The 20717-nt window shown below is 34.4% G+C and overlaps 1 protein-coding gene across 1 annotated transcript in view; it reads right to left on the reverse strand.

Annotated features, from left to right (window-relative positions):
• Nucleotides 1–9334, reverse strand: part of LOC137922942 (lysosomal alpha-mannosidase-like) — a 49316-nt gene extending 39982 nt beyond the window's left edge. Inside the window, exons 1-6 of the mRNA XM_068766054.1 lie at nucleotides 9296–9334; nucleotides 6161–6263; nucleotides 5459–5540; nucleotides 4944–5129; nucleotides 2584–2708; nucleotides 1560–1640 (exon numbers count right to left, since the gene is read on the reverse strand). Coding sequence (XP_068622155.1) covers nucleotides 1560–1640; nucleotides 2584–2708; nucleotides 4944–5129; nucleotides 5459–5540; nucleotides 6161–6263; nucleotides 9296–9334 — 616 coding nt within the window. The remainder of the gene's footprint in view (nucleotides 1–1559; nucleotides 1641–2583; nucleotides 2709–4943; nucleotides 5130–5458; nucleotides 5541–6160; nucleotides 6264–9295) is intronic.
• Between the last annotated feature and the right edge of the window lie 11383 nt (nucleotides 9335–20717).

Here is a 20717-nt window from a genome sequence, read left to right on the forward strand (position 1 = left end):
ACATAGTAAATATTTATATATACATATATATAAATATTTACATAGTAAATATTTATATATACATATATATAGAGAAAAGGATAGAGGTGGCCACTATCGCCTCCATCTTGACATAGAAAAAAGGTAGAGAATCATTTCTCAATTTCTGCAGAAAAATAACCAAAACTGTAATAAATAGGAATAAATCATAAACAAAACAGTTTAAGGTAAAAATATAAAATAAAACCAAATTATAATAGAAATAATTTAAAAATTAAAATAATAATACTGAACTAGGAGAAATAAGAGATACTGCGATATACATGTATAAGATGTAGTAATTAGCTTAAAAATCTATGATATATCATAAATTGTATAAGTAGACCAAACCGCTGTGATTTAAGATGAATAAAAGGTAACTGTAGTGGAAGAAAAAAAGAGAACGAATTGTAGAATGAAAGAGAAGCAAGATAGACATTGTGAGGAATGGAAGAGGAGAAAGTAAATAATGTAAAGAGAGTTAAAAATTTAATAAAGAAAAATTAAATCCCTGTTCCCAAGTAAATAGGGGGTGGAACGATAGTTCCCGATAGCGGGGGCCATAAAAAACTGGCAAGTATGTTCTAAGTGATCAAAGAAGCCTGATTTAAGCTGAACTGGAGGCTTTTTAAGACGATAGTGTGAATAAAAAGGTCATGGAACCTTGGTGAAAACTTCTAGAAAATAATATTTCAAAAGAATGCGTGCGTAGTGAAAGAGAGGATATCAGAGCTCAATCAATGCGTAGACTTTTGTACAAGTAGAAAGAATATAAGCAAATCTTTCCCCACGCAGGCCGTTCGCTGTGGAATGATTTACCGCTGAATATAAGACGTGCTCACTCACTACCTATTTTCAAGAAAATGGTTAAGAACCATTTACTAGACCTATAATTATCTATCTGTTAATTCATTTCTTATTCCTCTTCTGTTTCTTTCTGAGGCAAGTGCGATCGAACCAATACTGATCGAAGTCAGCCAGATGTTTATTTATTATTATATTATATTTATAAAATGTATTAAACCTTATTTATTATAAGTATATACGTTATATACGTATGTATGTATGTTCAAGTATGTGTGTCTATGTATGTTTATATTCGTTTGTTTGTAAATATGTATTTTTTGTACACGTAAACTACCCATTATGAGTACTTCTATCTTTTCCATACTATGGTTGTCTGTAAGAGATTGCCTTATGTGATAAGACCGCCCATTGTACTTTTTTGTATATAATTGTAAAACTTATTAAATGTATCTTAACGTGTGCAATAAAGAATATTAAATAAATAAGAATACTTTATACAATAGATATTTTGGTAGCAATTTTAAGACCAAATATAACAGATATTTTTCTTATGTCAGAAAACCGAATGAATGATTTTAAGAAGACTGAAAGAGCACTAAAGAAGTAAAAAGAAGGATGCGAAATGACTAATTAAAATTTGTAACTTCCTTATGGTTCCGTAAGGTCTTTTTATACTTTACAAATCAACAACTAAGGTAAGAGTTTAAAGCCTGCCCTAATGTTACTTAACTTACCAAGTACATTGCTGCCTCTCCACATAAACTCCATTCTGTCTTCTTCTATCATCGACTCTCTTTCTTTATGGTCCACTCGCCCTGTATATAACATACAGTAGGATCACTGTGAGAGAGCAGAGTGAAAACATTGTGAACCTATATATGGTAATAAGCAAAGAGAGTAATAAAGAATATCTATGGAAAGTGCCATTATATTATACTAGCTATACCTACAACTTTGCGTGGAATTTAACAAATTTATTTAGTTCTTTCATTAAAGAATTTTTTTAAAAATAAAAGTAGCCTAAACTACCCCTTATTACATCAGCTATCTGCCAGTATAAGTCTCGTCAAAATCGGTCTAGACATTTCAGAGATTAGCCGGAACAAATAGACAGACAGAAATTATATTATTAATTAAATATAAAAAATGTATTTTGGTATACGTACTGTATATATTTATTTGCATGTAGAAAAAACCAGTTATTTCTATAAACATATGCAATAATTTTATTTATTTAGATATATTCTACTTTTAAATTATTATTACATTCGTATTCCAATTACTTATTTCAAATTTCACTGTATTTTCTTAATTAAACGGTTTTATTTAGTTCGACCCGTACGGAATTTGTTTATTTGAGTCAAAACTAGAAATTGAAATTTAAGCACCTTCCCGTTGTCAGATTGATCTGAAATTTGGTACACACATTTAATTTAGATGACAATACAATATAATAAAATCAATAACATTATAAATCTAAGATGGCCGCCGAAACAAAATGGCGGATTACGTATTTTTACTTAACCCTCTCAATATGGGTATCAAATGAAAGGGCTACACTAGTAAAACACGATGATTATGTAAAAATTTAAAATTCAAGATGGACGCCGTTCCAATATGGCGTACTAGGTACATATTTTTCCACAACCACCATAATATGGGTATCAAAAAACCGTTTAATTTAAAAGTTTTTTAAAAGTATTTATTTTAATTAATATTTGCATATATATGAGGTGTGTTTAAAAATTTTGAAATTACCAATGAAGAGGCCGTCGTATCCCATCTGTGCTAGAAGCGATGCCTGCTCCCTGGTGTGCCCATACGTGTCGACCTGCCACGCAGCCTTCGGTTTTCCGCAAGGTCCCAAAGTGTCGTTCAGTTTTCTAAACGTGAAGGTTTTGTTAGCTTATTGAAGACGACATATGTAAGTGACAAGTTTATTTTTATTACTTGTACATATTTATTTATTTAACATGTTCACTGCGGGCCCAATTTTGAAGAACTTTCAGCTGGTGCGGCTGAGGTCGAATCAGCCTCAAGCTGAACTTCCTAGTAGTGCGGTTGAGGCCTTTTCTGCCTCATGTTCATCAATATTTTTTTACAATATTGAGTCAATGCTTCGCACACATAAAGAAAGCTATATTTGTCTTTGTCATACCTCATACGGTTGAGTGTAAACAGCCGCCGCACTAGAGAAAAAACACGAGTTTTATGCGCCGCACCAGTGCAAAGTCTACCATGAGGCTGAATCGACCTCAAGCCGCAGTGAACGTGTTAAACACTTCTCATGTATTATATATGTAACGGCGAACTTAATGACGAAGGCATTCTCGACTAGTTAACTTTTTAAGCTGTATCTCTGCACAATTTAATTGAGGAACGTGAATGAAGTAAATATCTAATAGAATCAGGCGTTACGTTGCGGAAGTCCATCCTAAGTAAGAAACAGACCAATATTTAGCCACTTCCGCACATGCAGTGGTAGTCGTGCAACAAAGTGCACCGCCCGCCAGCCCGCTGATAAATGCGCATGCGGCAAACAATGCGAACTACACAACTGCCATCGTCAAATCACTCAACACGTGTTTCACCCCTCCATGGGGTATCTTCAGGAGTTATCTTACACCGATTAGTGCCAAACACAGAGTAAATACCATATATAGAAGTAAATATCATAAAATACACAAGACAAAATTAAGAAGGAATGAGAAAGTAAAAAGTAATAACTATTTTTGTTATATAATTTTAAATAATGGCGCATAAGTGATATGTTATCAATTTATTGCGAAGCTACTATTCAAGCACCAATTTCTTTAAAAACTACTACCTATAAAGTTGATCAACAATCATGTTGAGATCTTCATATCGGTTTTATTTGAAACCTTTTGTCCAGCGGTGGATGTAACAAAGTTGAAACTATAGAGTATAATTAAAATGTCAAAGAACGCATGAAAAGCAGTATTTTATTTATAATACACTGATCAACATGACTTGAATAGACTCAATAAAAACATTGAAGAGTGAAAATTAAAAATATAAATAAATATATATTAGAAGTACAAACTAAACAAAATGACTATATTGTGAAATGTTTATTATGATTACTCTAGTTTTTGTTGGTACTTCAATTAACTTTACGTTTACTTAGATTCCAGAGGTATCAAACATTTATTTTAGATATAATATAATATCTACATACTGGAAAACTTATCGTTCGTCATCAAGACGGATATACGATCGTGTTGAGTACATCTATAGGCGCAGGAATGAATCCGCTTCACGCCTTTCCTATTGGAAATCTATGGCAGAAGTTTGTGCCCACTAGTGGACGTTTTAAGGGTGATATGATGATAGTATCGAGTATATAATAAATGAAATATATATACAGCCTGTATGAGTTATTCGTTCGAAATTATGTTTTCAGCTGTTTAGTGTCATTTAGTTTTATAATTAGGCAGTAACTAGATCAGTGATTCCCAAAGTGGTATATATCGACCCCTAGGGGTCTATGACAACTTGCAAGGTGTCTACGTCAGCGAAAAAGATTTGGGGGTCCATGAAATGAAAATGGGGGTCCACGATAGTGGATCTCAACACATACTCTGATAGTATCTATTTACTTACATAATACTATCTTATAATATCAAAACATTTACATTATTTATAAAAGTACCTATGAAGGAAAAAAGAAACAGACTGGACATCATTAGCCGAGGAGATTTAAGATTAACCCATACAAAATTGACGCCAAAAGTTGATAATTTATTATTAAAGCATCAGGTTCATCCTTCTCACTATAAATATCGACTTATTGCTTATGTTATTTTATTTATAGTTTATTTTATGTTTATTTAATGTTACGTATATTTTACATAACAGATACAAAATTTTATTTTGAGTAGTTTTAATTTAAATTCAATTAATAAATGTATAAATTAACTTGTGTTTTTAGTTTAAGTTTTTAACACTAAACTTCACTACAGTTAGAAATTTACAGGAAATCAATATCAGGTAAGTAGGGGGTCTAACCAACACGGAAAAACATGGCAAGGGGTCTACGACACAAAAAAGTTTGGGGACACAGATTATTCGGTGTGTTTTTACGGATGTTTAGTCACCTGAGTCCCCAAGTGTACTGGTCGATGATTTGAAGGTAATCGGTGGTGGCTTCATCGTTCTGCACCCATCCTCCTCCCGCGAACTCCACGCGACCCTCTGCCACCAGCGCTCGGAATGTGGCACGCGTTGCAGGTCGCTGTTCCTTCCACCAGCGCCAGAAGTACACCGTTTCGGAGAACGTGAATCTGGTTATATTGATTTATTAATACTATTAAAAGAATAACTGAACATTACAACGCAGTAACTGATTTCTTATTCTTTTTTCAAATACTTTTCCGTTGCTTTGTACTTATGACACCCAGAAATTAAAAAAAAAAACGAAAATTTAGCTTACTGTGAAACTTTATTTATTTTCAACTTATTCATTTACTTTATAATATAAATGAAGGTATATAGTAAATGTTGGCATTAAAACGAACAAATAGTTAATATGGTGCGATTAAAAATAAACATTGAAATTTTTTTGTGAAACGAAATTGAAAAAAAAAAAGTTTTTAAATAAAAAACAGCTTACTTTCTTCGTTTATCGTGCAGCAGTTCGGACAGTACTGAATGATATATCAACTGAACATTAGCCGTGCTTACTGAAGTGCGTGCTGAAAAAGGAACATATAGTTTAAGTAAGAAAAGGACCAATATTTAGCCACTTCCGCACATGCAGTGGTAGTCGTGCAACAAAGTGCACCGCCCGACTACCAGATTTTATATGCGTATTCAGTAGGTCTGAGAATCAGCTACTATTTATTTTCCATGCCCCTAAGTGATAAGGATTGTTCAACGAAATTTTTTGTTGTTATTTTTTTATGATACAGCATATAAAAATACATACAACCCTAAACTTCACCCATCTACGATCAACCCTAATTTTTTAATTGTTAATTAAAAACATTATTTTTTTGCAAAACAACGTTTGCGGGATTAGCTAATATATATATTAATATAATAAATATAAATATATATTTTAAAAGTTTATCAAATGTATTCCAAAGGAAAAATGATTCCTAAAATACGTAGTACTCTCCGAATTTTTCTTTTCGGTTGGCTTAAAAAATAGATTAAAATTTTAAATGAATTTCTATGAAATGACGGAAGTCCTACTACAACACTGGATATCGTGGCGGTCTTTGAAGTAGGTCTTCGTACTGTTTTGGATGTCTATCGCCTAACAAGATGATGGTGACTAGTATTTCTAGTACATCTGATGATGCATACTCACTTCCATAATAATATTCGTCATAGGTCTTCACCCAACCGGCATCCATGTGAGAGTGCGGTATGAGATGAACGTTTAAAGCCCCATCTCTTGTTTGTGGACATTGCTGTGGATAAATAGTAATTTGTAAATAAATCATTAATTATTAAATTATCATTAATTATTTAAAACACTGATACCCAAAGTGGTCTATATCGACCTCTAGGGATCTATGACAACCTGCAAGGGGTCTACGTCAGCGAAAAAAAAATTGGGGGTCCATGAAATGAAAATGGGGGTCCACAATAGTGGATCTCAACACATACACTGATAGTACCTATTTACTTACATCATACTATCTTATAATATCAAAACATACATTATTTATAAGAGTACCTACGAAGTAAAAAAATTATTATATATGTTCATAAAATTGTGTAAGTTGTAGGATGTTGGTATTCGCTTTGTGTTTGCAATACATTTGGAACTTGTAAAAACCTGAGAGTCGCAGTCTCCGGATCATTATTCTCACTAAAAATATTGACTTATTGCTTATGTTATATTATTTATAGTTTATTTAATGTTACGTATATTTTACATAACAGATACAAAATTTTACTTTGAGTAGTTTTAATTTAAATTCAATTATAATCAATATCCGGTAAATAGGGGGTCTACCCAACACGGAATAACATGGTAAGGGGTCTACGACACAAAAAAGTTTGGGAAACTCTGATATAAACGAAAGAGGCCATGCTTGGACTTTTACTGTGAGATTGAATAAAAAACTTGATCTGCAGAAGAACCACCGATGAAGATGGAAGAATTGTTCCTTTAAAGTAGAGATGGGCAAAATGTATCGCTGACAAAAGGTGACATATATGTTTTCGATCTTGTGATATTTATCACTCTTTTATATCTTTAACTCATTTAGCTCAGTACGACTCAAAGAGAGAATTAGGCAGATAAGACTAAAAATATATCCTGTACATCTTTCTATTGCAATACATAAAGTAGGTATGGTCAAATACAGTTTTTAAATTATACCAGACACATAGGTGATAGAGACAGATAGGTGTAATGAAATTTCCTCTGTTTGTGATAGAAAAAGATCTGGTCGTGCACTTAGTGTTCGTACGAAAAAGCGATCAAAGCAGTAAGGGAAACAGTTCGAAAAAATACTGTCCGAAAGCCAAAATATTTTATCTGTGAAGATGAAGTCATCACATGGAAAATGTTACGTATTTTAATAGATGACTTAGAACTTGCAGGCTATAAGAAATGCACTGGTTATTCACTAATAATTAAAAAAAAGAATAGGGTAATAAAATCAAAACAACTACTTCAGCACTACACTTTGCGGAGTTTACAGAATAATTTTCTTTACGGATGTGAAAATTTTTACAATTTAGTAATATTTTAACAAACAAAATGACACTATCTATGCTGAAATATCTAAAGAATCTTCTCAATTAGTCAACAGAGTACAACGCGGGCATTTTGCGACTTACTTGATAGTTTTTTTTAATGCCTCCATATATTGGGACCCTCTCGCTCTCCAATATCATATTTATAGGACAGGGCATTACAATCTAATTGTAATATATAACAATTTTAATTAAAACATTTATTTACTTTCACAATTAAACAATTTTTTGCATATTTACGTTGGTTACTGCTTTGTTTATTTTAGCTATATTTGTTTCAAGTTAGTGTTTATTTTTCCTATTCCTTTAATTTCTTACCCAACCTGTACTATTTTCAATTTTATTCCTATTAATTACGTTCAGTGATGGTTTGGTGGGGGTGTTTGCTATGAAGGAGTGAATGAGACATATTTTTGTGAAACAAGTATCAAAACATCGGCATAAATGCAGCAAGATAACATATTTGAGAAGGTAATGGTCCTTTCCATAACGCTTCATCCACTCTTCCTTAGAAACGAATGTTCTGAAATTCATCAGAGCTGAAGACTGGCCATCATCTATTCCTGATCTTAATCAACTCGATCAGTGATTCCCAACGTGGGCTGTATCGATCCCCAGGGGTCTATGACAACCTGCAAGGGGTCTACGTCAGCGAAAAAAAAATTGGTGGTCCATGAAATGAAAATGGGGGTCCACGATAGTGGATCTCAACACATACACTGATAGTACCTATTTACTTACCACATACTATCTTATAATATCAAAACATTTACATTATTTATAAAAGTACCTATGAAGTATATATTTTATGTTATTTTATTTATAGTTCATTTAATGTTACGTTTATTTTACATAACAGGTACAAAATTTTATTTTGAGTAGTTTTAATTTAAATTCAATTAATAAATGTATAAATTAACATGTGTTTTTACTTTAAGTTTTTAACACTAAACTTCACTACAGTTTGAAATTTACAGAAAATCAATATCAGGTAAGTAGGGGGTCTACCCAATACGGAAAAACATGGCAAGGGGTCTACGACACAAAAAAGTTTGGGGAACTCTGAACTAGATTATGATTTATGGTCTTTTTTAGACAGTAAGGTTTACTCTTAACGTCACGATACAATCCACATTGACAGTGAAGAATTTTCCTTTAGAGTGCGTGCTGATAATGATAACTGACCTCAAAGTTTAAAGTGTTTTATGATTTTATATTAACGTATTAAATTCCACACTGTAACAATAATAAATATTACGTACAATAAAATTAATGTTGTTTTTTTTCTTACCATATTTATTTTAAGACTAAGTATATGCTTATAAATATATGTAAACATATGTCTATACATATACTAGCTGACCCGGCGAACTTCGTTCAGCCTATGAGTCAATAAACTAGATTTTGGACTTTCAAATTTGCATTAATTATTACACCTCTTGACAGATGACAAACAGATTTAACTGATGTTTTATATATATATATTTAGTTGGAGTGTTCACTAAATATGATATTTCATAATTATTTATTTTACATTTTAATATTCTTTATTGTACACGTTAGGATACATATAAATACTTATTATTTCAATCCGAATAAAGACAAATTTAAAGACATAAAAATTAAAAAACTACGTATACAATATTTGTGTACATATAAATTATGTATATATATACGAAAAAATATACGAAAATATAATATACGAAAAAAAAATCTTAACAGACTGACGTACCTTATAGCCACATTCTGTTTTTTGTTTCACGTTCATCATAGCTTGACTCATTTGCACCAATCTCAAAACTATTATTAAACTTCCGCACAGCATTGTATATTTATCAATTACAAATCTTCATTTAACTTTATACTTATTTCTTTTCTTGAATTCTTTTTAATTCGATAATTATACTATTTTAACGATACAACATTCGTATGTTACTTTAGATATATAAAGTTTAAATAAAGTTTTGATTAATTTCACTTGTCATTTTGTCTTAAACAAGTTGTTCTTGAAAAAGACTAATCGATTCTGGATTAAGATCCGTTACTGAAGCCAATTTTACCTACGAAATCAGGCAATAATCGATATGTTTATGATAAAGACGTGTTCACAATGGCATTGTTCTTTAATGTACGTAAAAAAACTTTTCATTGTATATTTAGTATATTATTAATTACATCTTAAATGCAGATGAGATGTTTTATCAAAGATACATGTTAATTATATTATTATTTACTTGTATATATCCGACATTGATCAATAGAGTACAACAAGTGAGGTGATACAAATTAATACGTACTATTATTCTTAAAGAATCTTTAATTGAATCAGGCGTTATTTTGCGGAAGTCCATCCTAAGTAAGAAAAGTACCGATATTTAGCCACTTCCGCACATGCCGTGGTAGTCGTGCAACAAAGTAAACCGCCCGCTGATAAATGCGCATGCGGCAAACAATGCGAATTACACAACTGCCACTATTATATCACTCAACACGTGTTTCAACCCTCCACGGGGCATCTTCAGGAGTTATGTTACACCGATTAGTGCCAAACACAGAGTGCCAAGAACAGAGAGACTCTGTGGGTGTGTGTGGGCAGTTGTGCTGGCGGGCTGGCGGGCGATGCACTTTGTTGCACGACTACCACTGCATGTGCGGAAGTAGCTAAATATTGGTCCTTTTCTTTCTTAAAGAATAATTAGGAGGAAGAAAGGATATGCAATCTAATATACAATACAATCAGACTGACTTCGCCTTTAAGCCATCTTTCAAATTAAACCTACCGTGTTTCTAAATACGCACTGATTTGAGAAAACAACGTAACAAACCCGGAAAAGTTTTTTTACGACATCCTTAATAAATATATACACTCCTTGCTCCTTCTGCTGCCTTTTTCACTGACAGGGTGGAGGATGACTAGATCACTCACAGGTCAGAGAAATTGTGAATGACCTACGTAACGTAGGGTCATTAATTCTTGCCGAATTTAGTGAAGCTGCACGGTCTCTCAATTCTTGGAAAAATTCTATAATTTTTGATTTCGAGTTTTTTTAGGAAGAAAAAATTCTTTTTTAACCTCCTCGTCTAATACCTCTATTAGTGTGTATTAATGAAACACTATTAAAAATCTTGGATTAATGTTAGAGATTAATTAATGAAAAAATAATGATGTACACTGTATTTACGACTTTACTAAAGCTCAAGGTGTTTCGCTTTTCAAGGAGTTTGGTGATCGAATTAGAAATGAGATCTGCAGAAGAACGAAAATCACCAACGTAGCTCGAAGAATTGCTGGTCTAAAGTCGCAGTTTGCAGGGTACATGGGCCTACCGTAGGCCTTAGGGGTCTAAAATTTCTCGAGTGGCCACTACGAGTCGGTACCCTCTGCGTGGATGGACCCCTCCACTAGGTAAACGGACGATATAGTTAAGATCACAGGATGTGTGAATACGGGCAAGACCGGTATAGTTGTGATCTTTGGGGGAAGCATATACCTTGCTGTGGAAGTCCATCGGCTGATGTTGATCATGCAAGGGCATCAGAAATTACACTTCTAGTCAAATTTATATGATCTGATACTCACCAACAATGTACATGATGACGAAGCAGTTGTCCTAAGCCAAACCCACGAGGAACCTGCAGAGGCAGAAGCACCAGAAGCTGTTGGTGAGTACGGTCCCAACTGCAGCGAATCCCGTCATATTTGTACCTGGTGAGGAATAAATAGTCAACGTTCTCATCGTTACTTCAATTATAATTCTTCGTGGAAATTGTAAATGTTTCGTTTTCATGCTATCGCCGGCTGTCCTGTGTTTAGGCTTCGCTCTGATTCCGGGTTACAGATGGAAAAAAAGAAGATATGAGACACCCATCGAAAAAACCACATAGGATTCTTTGACGCCTGTTATCAGTGCATACTACAGTAGTGTCAACAGCCTTGCCTTTTATCAATGCATCCTACAGTAGTGTCAACAGCGTTGCCTTTTATCAGTGCATACTACAGTAGTGTCAACAGCGTTGCCTTTTATCAGTGCATACTACAGTAATGTCAACGGCGTTGCCTTTTATCAGTGCATACTACAGTAATGTCAACGGCGTTGCCTTTTATCAGTGCATACTACAGTAGTGTCAACAGCCTTGCCTTTTATCAATGCATCCTACAGTAGTGTCAACAGCGTTGCCTTTTATCAGTGCATACTACAGTAATGTCAACAGCGTTGCCTTTTATCAGTGCATACTACAGTAATGTCAACGGCGTTGCCTTTTATCAGTGCATACTACAGTAGTGTCAACAGCGTTGCCTTTTATCAGTGCATACTACAGTAATGTCAACGGCGTTGCCTTTTATCAGTGCATACTACAGTAGTGTCAACAGCGTTGCCTTTTATCAGTGCATACTACAGTAGTGTCAACAGCGTTGCCTTTTATCAGTGCATACTACAGTAATGTCAACGGCGTTGCCTTTTATCAGTGCATACTACAGTAGTGTCAACAGCGTTGCCTTTTATCAGTGCATACTACAGTAATGTCAACGGCGTTGCCTTTTATCAGTGCATACTACAGTAGTGTCAACGGCGTTGCCTTTTATCAGTGCATACTACAGTAATGTCAACGGCGTTGCCTTTTATCAGTGCATACTACAGTAGTGTCAACGGCGTTGCCTTTTATCAGTGCATACTACAGTAGTGTCAACAGCGTTGCCTTTTATCAGTGCATACTACAGTAATGTCAACGGCGTTGCCTTTTATCAGTGCATACTACAGTAGTGTCAACAGCGTTGCCTTTTATCAGTGCATACTACAGTAATGTCAACGGCGTTGCCTTTTATCAGTGCATACTACAGTAGTGTCAACAGCGTTGCCTTTTATCAGTGCATACTACAGTAATGTCAACGGCGTTGCCTTTTATCAGTGCATACTACAGTAGTGTCAACAGCGTTGCCTTTTATCAGTGCATACTACAGTAATGTCAACGGCGTTGCCTTTTATCAGTGCATACTACAGTAATGTCAACGGCGTTGCCTTTTATCAGTGCATACTACAGTAGTGTCAACGGCGTTGCCTTTTATCAGTGCATACTACAGTAATGTCAACGGCGTTGCCTTTTATCAGTGCATCCTACAGTAGTGTCAACAGCCTTGCCTTTTATCAATGCATCCTACAGTAGTGTCAACAGCGTTGCCTTTTATCAGTGCATACTACAGTAATGTCAACAGCGTTGCCTTTTATCAGTGCATACTACAGTAATGTCAACGGCGTTGCCTTTTATCAGTGCATACTACAGTAGTGTCAACAGCGTTGCCTTTTATCAGTGCATACTACAGTAATGTCAACGGCGTTGCCTTTTATCAGTGCATACTACAGTAGTGTCAACAGCGTTGCCTTTTATCAGTGCATACTACAGTAGTGTCAACAGCGTTGCCTTTTATCAGTGCATACTACAGTAATGTCAACGGCGTTGCCTTTTATCAGTGCATACTACAGTAGTGTCAACAGCGTTGCCTTTTATCAGTGCATACTACAGTAATGTCAACGGCGTTGCCTTTTATCAGTGCATACTACAGTAGTGTCAACGGCGTTGCCTTTTATCAGTGCATACTACAGTAATGTCAACAGCGTTGCCTTTTATCAGTGCATACTACAGTAGTGTCAACAGCGTTGCCTTTTATCAGTGCATACTACAGTAATGTCAACGGCGTTGCCTTTTATCAGTGCATACTACAGTAGTGTCAACGGCGTTGCCTTTTATCAGTGCATACTACAGTAATGTCAACGGCGTTGCCTTTTATCAGTGCATACTACAGTAGTGTCAACGGCGTTGCCTTTTATCAGTGCATACTACAGTAGTGTCAACAGCGTTGCCTTTTATCAGTGCATACTACAGTAATGTCAACGGCGTTGCCTTTTATCAGTGCATACTACAGTAGTGTCAACGGCGTTGCCTTTTATCAGTGCATACTACAGTAATGTCAACGGCGTTGCCTTTTATCAGTGCATACTACAGTAGTGTCAACGGCGTTGCCTTTTATCAGTGCATACTACAGTAGTGTCAACAGCGTTGCCTTTTATCAGTGCATACTACAGTAATGTCAACGGCGTTGCCTTTTATCAGTGCATACTACAGTAGTGTCAACAGCATTGCCTTTTATCAGTGCACACTACAGTAGTGTCAACAGCGTTGCCTTTTATCAGTGCATACTACAGTAGTGTCAACAGCGTTGCCTTTTATCAGTGCATACTACAGCAGTGTCAACAACATTGCCTTTTATCAGTGCATACTACAGCAGTGTCAACAGCGTTGCCTTTTATCAGTGCATACTACAGCAGTGTCAACAGCGTTGCCTTTTATCAGTGCACACTACAGTAGTATCAACATATTTTAGTAGAGTTGGATGTCTCCATAAGTCATCACAAAGAACATCACCCGAGTTTGTTTGACGTTGATTTATGGGATACCTTGTTAATGTCATAATAAATATCTTTTGATATTTTTACTAGTTAGTTTGGGTACAGTATGAACGTACCTTTACGCACCTTATGGCTAAGCGGCGGGGTTCAGACGAGCCATAACATTTGTCTCAAATTCGTGTAAACATTTAACAATGGGTAGTGATTTCACATGAATTGTTTTAGTAAGTATTATAATACAGTGCCCGTTGGTGTAAGACAACGTATTGTAAATATTGATCTTGCCTCATGCCCGCATCATCTCGAGTGGAGGAACGTTTCGTGGAAGTGTACACGGCATTTGATTTGGCACGTCGGATATGTATTTCGTAGAAATTATTAATTTCTTTTAACTAATTAAATCCAGTGTTATCCAACCTTTTATGTGTCATGTCCTACCACAATAATTTTTATGTTAATGCGATAGATCTGAATATGTGTCCAATTCACTTTCGAATTGCTCCTTCTGACAATCAAATTGCCTTCCTATGGGGCGTGGGTAGGTTGGCAACACTGCATTAAATGAATGCTCTCACTCCGCAAAGGACGTCACCATTACCACTCCGATAAAAGAGTAAATTAGAAGAAGATTTACTTATTTATTTATTTATTTGGATCAATCAAAAGAGACAGTACAAAATACACATAAGATATTATATACAAAATTAGTGTGGCTATGTGATGTATTTTATATTGTAATGTCATTATTAAGATTCAGTTTTATTCTCTTATCTCTACGATTTCTCTAAAATGACATATTAGGCCCCTCGCCCCCACTTTAGCCTTTCCAAAATTATTACGTACCCCTATGTAACATATTTATTTTTTATCTTAAAGTTAAAAAGTTAAAAAGTTAAACTCACGTCCAGTCCACTTTAGAATTGCCACTTACAAACAAATTGCCCACTTGTGGTCCCCGCGTTGGGAAACACTGTTATAGTTTAACTTTTGTGATCAGGGAAATCTTCTAAATCGAATCAATCAATCAATTTCAAGGAAGGCTTTGCAAAGTTATCAAAAGATAACGGATATAGGCCACTTCAAACCGGTTTTATTGGAACTCTTTGAGGCAAGCCTTTCCCCAACAGTGGACATACTATTGCTGAAATGATGATCATACTATATCACACAGCTTACGCCCAATATGTAACATATATATTTTTATGTTAAAGCAAAAGAATTAAACTCGAATCGAGTTCACTTTAGAATTGCCACTCAAAATCAAATTGCCCCCTTGTGGGCGTGGACCCCACGTTGGGAGACACTGCTCTAGTTTAACTGGAAGGTGGAGACCATTATCAGCAAGCGAAACATGAACGGTAGGCTTTGCTAAGGTCACATAAATAAACATCTTTATTGCGGGAGGCCTATGTCCAACAGTGGGCCTCCTATAGCTGAAATGATGATTATATTATATCACATAGCTTACGGCGCATACATAAAGACATAGATTTGAGTTTCAGTGGAAACATAAGGAATAACAAAACCAAAGTAACCTTGTCGATTTGTTTTTAATTATTATAAAATAAAGAGGATGCATAAATGCATATTTATGATTGCTATTTCAGACAGAGATAATCCGTCGTTAGATTTAAATGTAACATTTACACGGACTTGTAATATTAATTTAAACAAAGAATAAATTTTAATATGATAATAAATTTAAATAAAGTAACCACGGAACTAATTATCTACATATATAGATATAAAAATGCTAGAATTAGTTGTTGGCGTGATATAAAATACGCGATGTAAATAAATATTTATTTAATTTACATTGCAGAATATTTTAACAATGCCTGCCATAGAAGTTTCGTGGCTCATGTAGTCTTTGGAAATCTTCTTAATAATATACTGTATACATAACAGTTTTTTTTTAACCACACTGCCTCGAAGAAGATCGACAGAAGAATTATTTTCAAAATTACAATCTCTTTTGTTTTCTAAAGTCGTAAGACATGTTTCCTCTTGCGTGCGATCACTTTTCTATTCAATCTTTTTTTGAATTTATGTGATCTGAACTTTCTGCAATGTTGTATACATAAGAAAAGGACCAATATATAGCTACTTCCGCCATGCAAGTAGTCGTGCAAACTCGGTGTTTGGCACTAATCGGTGTAACATTACTCCTGAGGATGCCCCGTGGAGGGGTGAAACACGTGTTGAGTTATTTAACGGTGGTAGTTGTGTAATTCGCATTGTTTGCCGCATGCGCATTTATCAGCGGGTTGGCTTACGGTGCACTTTATTGCACGACTACTGCTGCATGGCGGAAGTAGTAGGATTTCTACAATTTTTACGTTTAATATCTTTATCATTTGTTTAACAATTTATTTATTCTTAATATCTGTTTATTTTCTTACAATATATATCGCATTTAATTAACATTTCCATTATTACAATTATTTTATCACTATAGTTGAATATTTTAATTACTCTTGTCCTTTTGTTTTATTTATTACATTTTTGAAGAACTTTTTAAAGTTCTGGCGACTCTCTTCTTCACTCGAGACGATGTTCTACGCTTTGAGGTAAGTTACAGTAAAGGCTCAGACGCTAAAAACCCAGTGAAACTAAAAAAGAAGACATATATCCAATACAATAAAAATACAGCGTTCTCATATACCCTTGTCATATAAGATGGTCAAAATGATTTCAAGAATGCGTTATTTTTTTCACGTAAATAACAAGGTTGGTTTTAATACTTTTTTAAAAAATGTCGTTGACATTGACGCATGTTTTGTCTCACAGAAATTCGGTTGATTCAATCGCATACCGGATGTATTTAAATCGATATCTTTATTCGATTTACACATGTGGATAATTATTTATTAAACGCGATTTTTGTACATCATTATGCAGGAAACGATAATAAATTATTTAAAATAGACAAAGAGGAGAAACACAGATGACTGTCTAATCGGAAACTGCGATGTCTTCCGGACAGCTATTGGATGGAATAGGTTGACATTTATTCGGTACACATGTACCGAGAGACTCACACATGGACACGAACATGCACACATTCATAATGTTACATATACATAAGAGGCTTCAACATGCCATGCAAAGCTATCCCAAATATTCAACGCTCTAGATCAGAGTTCATCAAACTTTTTTGTGTCATAGACCCCTTGCCATATTTTTCCGTGTTGGGTAGACCAACTTACCTGATATTGATTTCCTGTAAATTTCTAACTGTAGTAAAGTTTAGTGTTAAAAACTTAAAGTAAAAACACATGTTAATTTATACATTTATTAATTGAATTTAAATTAAAACTACTCAAAATACTACTTCAAGATACTTTTATAAATAATGTAAATGTTTTGATATTATAAGATAGTATGATGTAAGTAAATAGGTACTATCAGTGTATGTGTAGAGATCCACTATCGTAAACCCCCATTTTCATTTCATGGACCTCCAATTTTTTTTTCGCTGACGTAGACCCCTTGCAGGTTGTCATAGACCCCTAGGGGTCGATATAGACCACTTTGGGAATCACTGCTCTAGATACTAAATGCCTAACCACTGACGTAGTACAACGTAAACGTAATCACTTGTCCCGTATACGAAGGAGTATGAGCTGATTATGGAACAGAGATGAGAAGATTACCAGCGAAAATATATCATCTCTTTTAGGAGACGATGGGAATCTTCCATTTTTTTGTGATGTTTAAAAAAGATTCTATTAGGGGGACCGGAAAGTAATGTCGTTTCTATCGACATATTTTACAAAAAAAACAATTGAAAGTTGTACACTAGATGACAAAAGGTTATTGATAACGATGGAGAATATATTGTTGATCAAAAATAAAAACTTGTTAAAAATGTAGTGGTGTGAATTTAACTTAAAAAAGCGACATTACTTTCTGGTCCCCGTAACATGTAAGACAATATGACGAAAAAAAGAAAAAAACATGTACGGACAACTTTAATCTTTGTTAAAAAAATAATATTGTGGTAACGTAACGCAAACAAAAGCAGGAGACAAAAAATAAAATAAAAAAAAGCGTAACCGTGACATATAATTTTTTTTTTAATTTAGAAAAACACACCGTCTTCACATTTAGAAATTGGACAGTTAGATTAGTTAGCTAATAACGATTATTTAATATAGCTATAAAGCTTTATAACATAGCGTTTAATATAATTTTTTTAAACGGTTTCATTTAGTTCGACCCGTGCGGAATTTATTTATTTGGGTCAAAATTAGAAATTGAAATTTAAACACCTTCCCGTTGTCAGATTGATCTGAAATTTGGTACACACATTTAATTTTGATGACAATACAATAAAATAAAATCAATAACATTATAAATCTAAGATGGCCGCCGATACAAAATGGCGGATTACATATTTTTCCTTAACGCCCTCAATATGGGTATCAAATGAAAGGGCTACACTAGTAAAACACGATGATTATGTCAAAATTTAAAATTCAAGATGGACGCCGTTCCAATATGGCGGACTAGGTACATATTTTTCCACAAGCACCACGATATGGGTATCAAAAAACCGTTTAACTTAAAAGTTTTTTAAATGTATTTATTTCTATCCTTCAATTGTAGCGATGGTATTACACACACATAGATACAAACAAAAGCTTGTTCGTACGCTATCCGTAGAGACAGTAAATATCTTTAGAAATAGGATAAAAAAACCAGCGCCTTATGTCTGTGCTATTTTTCATAATAGAAGAGTTTGTTATTTAACTGTAGATAAATTTAAGTTACTATTACCACACAAATCCGCAATTTATTTCACCGTTATCTTTTTATATTGTAAATGACGAATGTACTAAATGATTCGTGTATCTAATTAAATATCTAATACAATAACTCTTTACGAGGTCTAATAGGTCCTCTCGTTGCGAATGGCCTTGGTTCATACTCGCATCGGTTTGCGTTGAGTCGTTCTGCAATTACAAAGTAGTTTTATTAGCGAAACATTTTTAAAGATCAGCTGTAGAGAGAATAAATACATTAGAGCTGTGTTTCCCAGCGTGGAGTCCATGCCCCACAAGGAGGTAATTTAATTGTTAAAGTGGGCAATTCGAATATAGACTCGACAAGAGTTTAAGCCTTTCGCTGTAATATTAAAAATATGTATGTCACATAGGGCGATATTGGCGAATATAAACTTCAACGAACCCGCTGGCATGGTCACTTGGAGCGAATGGGATCGGATCGGAGCGTGATGGTAGCGTACCTGGAAAAACCGAAGGGTCGAAGACCAGTGGGTAGACCCAGGTATCGCTGGATCGATCGCGTTGAGGCAGACTTGCGCGAATTGAATGTCAACCAATGGCAGACGATGGCGCAAGATAGAGGAAAGTGGAAGTCTCTCGCTTCGGAGGCCAAGACTCACTTTGGGTCACTGAGCCAGCGGAGTAGTAGTAGTAGTAGTAGTAGTATGTCACATAGGGAGGCGTACAAATTTTAGAAAGAATATAGTGCGGCATGGAATTAAAAAGTATGTATATACTTTTAAAATGCCATGACACAGTGTGCGTGTGGGTGGTAATGTATGTTTTTAATTGTTTTTCAATTGTAATTTGTATGTTTGTAGTGTGTAGTGTGAAGTACTATGCTTTATAAAAGATGGCGCAAAAGTAATGTGTGTCTAGTTATGTATATATTTGTATGTATGTACATCCTAAATACCTTCTTCTTCATGTCTCTCATCTCCATCAAAAGATTGTTTGGTAGAGATCGCCTCGAGTGATAACACCGCCTAGTTTTCATGTATGTAAACTATTTCTTTTTTCTTTCATTCGAGTTTTGTGTACTACAAAGTATAAACAAATAAACAAATTTATGATTTCTTTAAATAGTAATGAAATACCAAAGCGTACGTAGCCGAAGAAAATCTGCGTCCATGACCAATATAAATATATAAATAACTTAATTTTTTTAAAATATAAATTGTTATTATCTTTACTATTTATGATTTGTAAAGATCAATTCCAGTTTGTAGCCAGAGCAATCGTCTATTTAGATGGCCACCCCATAGTACCGACTCTACTCACTCTTACAATAGAATATATTCTTATCGGAACTCTCCCTTTCGATATTAGGATGATCGGGAATCGTTGCGTATTCCAAGGTTTGAAAGCTGTCGCTTGACAAGGTGACGGAAACGTCACTATAATTGTATTTTATTATTAATTATACTTATATATATATATATATATATATATATATATATATATATATATATATATATATATATGTATATATATATATATATTTAATAATATACCTCTGCACAGCCTTACAGGTAGAGAAAGTAGAGAAATGTACAAAAAAGAGTTTAAAATAAATTAAATAAATAAAGTGAGGTTAGGAAGGGAGGTTCTAAAGATGGTCATTAAATTATTCAGCGCGCAAACAATGCACAAGGTTAACTAGATCGACATACAAGTCCGTTTCAATTGCGCATTGACCGCTAATTCGTTGATATGTTGCTCTTGATGGATATCACGTATTTCGTAACGTGTTTTTTTTTGCGCACACGCATGCCGTTTAAAGAATGTTGTCGTCCTACAAACGTACATATACTCGCAATAGTTGAAATATTGCCCCTCTCACTCTTGTTGCTTACTTCTGTATTGAGCATTGCAGCTTCTGTTTCAGTTATCTCTAGTTGTGTTGCTTGATGTTCAGCACTAACTTCCCTTGACACACGATATTTTTAATTTTTTCAAA

The sequence above is a fragment of the Battus philenor genome, unplaced genomic scaffold (genome assembly GCF_028537555.1).
Source record: "Battus philenor isolate CCGP_79_NKW_IND1 unplaced genomic scaffold, ilBatPhil1.0.hap1 SCAF_20, whole genome shotgun sequence".
Taxonomy (NCBI): domain Eukaryota; kingdom Metazoa; phylum Arthropoda; class Insecta; order Lepidoptera; family Papilionidae; genus Battus; species Battus philenor.